Source organism: Nansenia antarctica (genome assembly GCF_963989245.1).
Source record: "Nansenia antarctica genome assembly, chromosome: 18".
Lineage (NCBI taxonomy): Eukaryota > Metazoa > Chordata > Actinopteri > Argentiniformes > Microstomatidae > Nansenia > Nansenia antarctica.
Window position 1 is genome coordinate 12,961,454 of NC_137691.1, and position 5,000 is coordinate 12,966,453.

The window sequence follows — 5,000 nt, forward strand, 5'->3', positions numbered from 1 at the left end:
GGCGGGCCGACAGGAGCCAAGGGCGCCAACGGAGAGACGGTGAAGACCCTTTTCCTCCTGTTGTACTCTGGATATGTCACATATCCATTCATTCATTCATTCATTCATTCTTGTATTCATCCATTCATTCACTCATTCATTCTTGCATTCATTCATCCATTCATTCACCCACTCATTCATTCATCCATTCATCCATTCATTCATTCATTCATTCATTCATTCGTCCACTCATCCACTCATCCACTCATTCATGAAACTATTCAATCCATTAATTTAATTAATTTACCCTCAACAACCTCACATCACCCAGTGTTTACTATGAGACCACAGTGGGTGATGTGTTTGCAGTGGGTGTTGATGTGTGATGTGTTTATAATGGGTACTGACGGCTGGTTGTGTGTTCTTCTCCTCCAGGGTGGCCGAGGACTCAAAGGTGGTAATGGAGAGAAAGGTGTGAAGGGCCAGGAGGGACCCCTCGGGGAACAGGTGAGGAGGAGGAGGAGGAGGAGGAGGAGGAGGAGGAGGAGGAGGAGAGATTTTATTAGATTTATTAGGATCATTTTGTTTTGGTCTTTGGAATCATGTAGTTACCATTGGTGGCATGCCTGGTGGGGGGTGTGTGTGGAGTTACCACTGGTAGCATTTCTGGTGGTGTGTGTGTGTGTGTGTGTGTGTGTGTGTGTTTTCAGAACATTCATATTTTTTTACAAATGAAAGAAATAGATGCGTTTAACCTCTCATCAACTTGGAGCCAGAAGAGTCTGTCATGCATGACGTTTATATTTGCTCTCAGAGTACACCGCAGGGCGAGCTGAGCTGCTCGGTTCTGAACCCGTCGTAGCTTCCCTAGATGTGTTATGTAGTGACCAGTGATCCAGTTAAATACTATCTGCAGCTCTTTGTTGAGGGCTGAGGTGATTTCCGTAACTGTTGGTGCAGACACAGAGTGTTGAATCATCTGCATACATACTGTAGACACAAAGGCTTTTATACAAGCAAGTGGGAGATCATTTGTAAAAATCGAAAAAGAGCAGCGGTCCAAGCGAGGAGCCCCTGCGGAATCCCACACTGTATATTAGGGATGTAACGATGCGTCGCGAGACAGTTAATTATCGATATGAGACGATTCAAATCTGTGAAATGAAAAATGAAGCGCGATACGCTTTTAACCCTTAAAAGCCAACAGCACTCACTCTCTGTAAAAACTATATGTGCTATCGAAAATATTCCAACGCTTCCTGAAAGCACAGAAGCTGCGCTTTCTACCGATATAGGGTTTATTACGGTAACTCAAAGCACGAAGTTCCTGGAGAGCTGAGGAGATTTGAAGAGAGAAGCGGCATTTCGAGCTAGCCTATTAGGAGTGTTTTTATACTTTTGTGAGTTTGTGTACTTATGTGAAATGTCACATGTGTGAAATGTCACAAATATCATCTAGTGTTACCAAACCACCCAAAAACCACCCTACCTCAGAAACAAAAAGGGATTCTTTAAGAAAATACAGTATTTTGTAGTTTTTGTCGGAGGCATAAAAAATATAATTGTTTTCTGTCATAATTTGTCTGCAATCTCTTTTTTTTTCTTTTTCTGAGAAAATCGTATCGTGAACCCAGTATCGTTAATCATATCGAACCGTGAGTTGCGTTCCATCCGTACTGTATGTCTTGCATTTGAGAGGCTTCCGTTAAAGAGAACCTTCTGTGTTCTATTAGTCAGACAGCTTTCTATCCATGCTAAGGCAGATGGAGTAAAGCCATAACACTTGAGTTTCCTTAATAGCTAATTATGATCAACGACATGAAAGGCAGCACTGAAGTCTAATAGAGCCACTCCTACAATATTCTGTTGATCAATATCATTTAGCCAATCATCTGTCATTTGAGTGAGAGCTGTGCAGGTTGAGTGTCCTTTCCTATAAGCGTGCTGGTAGTTGCTTGTTAAATTGTTCACAAGAGAAATAGCTCTAAATAATTGGGTCGAAATCTGGTCCAACCGTTTTTTTCCAACAGTTTACTAATGACAGGAAGCAAGCTGATTGGTCTGCTGTTAGGGCCAATTAGAGAGAAAGATCTTCTTTCCTCTTTGTTTGATCACTTGACTTTTGCTTGTGCAGTTGGTGTGAGGTTATAGAGTAATAATAGCATGTGTGTGTGTGTGTGCGTGTGTGTGTGTGTGTGTGTGTGTGTGTGTGTGTGTGTGTCCACAGGGCCTGAGAGGGGAGCCAGGAGAGAGGGGCTCCACAGGGTTCACGGGGGCTCGGGGTCCAGGGGGACAGAAGGTGACCGCCTGCTCTGACACCGTCTGAACCACTCACCTCTCACTCACCTCTAACTCACCTCTCACTCACCTCTAACTCACCTCTCACTCACCTCTCACTCACCTCACACTCACCTCACACTCACCTCTCACTCACCTCTCACTCACCTCTCACTCACCTCTCACTCACCTCTCACTCACCTCTCACTCACCTCTCACTCACCTCTCACTCACCTCTCACTCACCTCTCACTCACCTCTCACTCACCTCTCACTCACCTCTCACTCACCTCTCACTCACCTCTCACTCACCTCTCACTCACCTCTCACTCACCTCTCACTCACCTCTCACTCACCTCTCACTCACCTCTCACTCACCTCACACTCACCTCTCACTCACCTCTCACTCACCTCTCACTCACCTCTCACTCACCTCTCACTCACCTCTCACTCACCTCTCACTCACCTCTCACTCACCTCTCACTCACCTCTCACTCACCTCTCACTCACCTCTCACTCACCTCTCACTCACCTCTCACTCACCTCTCACTCACCTCTCACTCACCTCTCACTCACCTCTCACTCACCTCTCACTCACCTCACACTCACCTCACACTCACCTCTCACTCACCTCTCACTCACCTCTCACTCACCTCTCACTCACCTCTCACTCACCTCACACTCACCTAACTCACCTCTCACTCACCTCACACTCACCTCACACTCACCTAACTCACCTCTCACTCACCTCACACTCACCTCACACTCACCTCACACTCACCTCTCACTCACCTCTCACTCACCTCTCACTCACCTCTCACTCACCTCTCACTCACCTCTCACTCACCTCTCACTCACCTCTCACTCACCTCTCACTCACCTCTCACTCACCTCTCACTCACCTCACACTCACCTCACACTCACCTCTCACTCACCTCTCACTCACCTCTCACTCACCTCTCACTCACCTCTCACTCACCTCTCACTCACCTCTAACTCACCTCTCACTCACCTCTCACTCACCTCTCACTCACCTCTCACTCACCTCTCACTCCCCTCTCACTCACCTCTCACTCACCTCTCACTCACCTCTCACTCACCTCTCACTCACCTCTATTTCACCTCTCACTCACCTCTCACTCCCCTCTCACTCACCTCTCACTCACCTCTCACTCACCTCTAACTCACCTCTCACTCACCTCTCACTCACCTCTCACTCACCTCTCACTCACCTCTCACTCCCCTCTCACTCACCTCTCACTCACCTCTCACTCACCTCTCACTCACCTCTCACTCACCTCTCACTCACCTCTCACTCACCTCTCACTCCCCTCTCACTCACCTCTCACTCACCTCTCACTCACCTCTCACTCACCTCACACTCACCTCTCACTCACCTCTCACCTCTCACTCACCTCTCACTCACCTCTCACTCACCTCTCACTCACCTCTCACTCACCTCTCACTCACCTCTCACTCCTCATTCCTGTCCTGTCATCCATCATCAACACTCTGCTCTACGTATCACACTACAGATATCCACTCCACTTAAGACTAGAACAGCCTAGAACAGTCGTGCCTTTTTTTTTAACCTATTATAAAATAGTATTTATAATGGGATGCTGCTACTTACACACAACAGCCACTAGTTGGCGTGCGTGTAAATTAGCCTGCCTCCTACACAGAAAAACTAGATAGCAATAGAAAATTAGTTTTATGCTAGCTTATCCTGATGTGATTTTGAAAATGTAAGGATACTGGGTGGTAGAACGGGTGGTAGAACGCATACCTAGGAAAAGTCATGAAAGGAGGGTCCTGAAATTTGATCAAGTGCAAAGATATACATTTGTTTTTACTCACATGGTCAAATGGCTGAGTTCTAGTGTTAATCAGTCATCACCAGGGTCGTTGGATCTCTGTGGTTCAGTGTTAATGAAAGTGTCTGCTGAAGCATAATCACCCATGGAGCTGAACGCCCATGGCCTAACACCCCATGTGTGTGAGAGTGTCCTGCTGAGGAACGGTGTGAACCCCCTCTGTTGTGTTTCCTTGTCTTTGTGTCTCTAGGGAGAGGCAGGCATGCCTGGAGTACCTGGGGAATCTGTGAGTCTTTTTCTATGTCACCCTGAACACAGCGAGCTACAGTACATTGTTGCTTTTGAATATAGGCCCTTTCTGTGTGGTGGTGAGCCCGGTTCTGAATGGACGCCCCGTGAGATCGCTGTGTCTGTCTCTCTCTATCTCTCTCCAGGGCTCCGCGGGGAAAGACGGAATGGCGGGGAATAGGGGAGAGAAGGGAGACATAGGAATACATGGTACCCGTGGAACCAAGGTGTGTCTCTCTGTGTGTGTGTGTGTGTGTGTGTGTGTGTGTGTGTGTCTGTGAGTGTGTGTGTGTGTGTGTGTGTGTGTGTCTGTGTGTGTGTCTGTGTGGTTGTGTGTGTGCCAGTGTATTTGTACCAGGTCACAGAGTTCACTCACTCTCAAAGAAGTTTCTTCTCAAGTGTGTGGTTGTGTGTGTGTCTGTGTATGTGTGTGTGTGTGTGTGAGTGTGTGTGGGCAAGTGTGTGTGTGAGTGTGTGTGTGTGTGTGTGAGTGTGTGTGGGCATGTGTGTGTGTGTGTGTGTGTGTCTGTGTATGTGTGTGTGTGTGTGAGTGTGTGTGGGCAAGTGTGTGTGTGTGAGTGTGTGTGTGTGTGTGAGTGTGTGTGGGCATGTGTGTGTGTGTGTGTGTGTGTGTGTGAGT

At 47.4% G+C, this 5,000-nt stretch overlaps 1 protein-coding gene across 1 annotated transcript in view; it reads left to right on the plus strand.

The window, feature by feature from the left end:
• Nucleotides 1-5,000, plus strand: part of col7a1 (collagen, type VII, alpha 1) — a gene marked incomplete at both ends in the record, with an annotated part of 98,872 nt that overhangs the window by 81,386 nt on the left and 12,486 nt on the right. The window contains 4 exon segments of the mRNA XM_080547924.1: nucleotides 1-39; nucleotides 415-486; nucleotides 2,207-2,278; nucleotides 4,323-4,358. The exon segment at nucleotides 1-39 is cut by the window's left edge and continues 18 nt beyond it. Coding sequence (XP_080404050.1) covers nucleotides 1-39; nucleotides 415-486; nucleotides 2,207-2,278; nucleotides 4,323-4,358 — 219 coding nt within the window.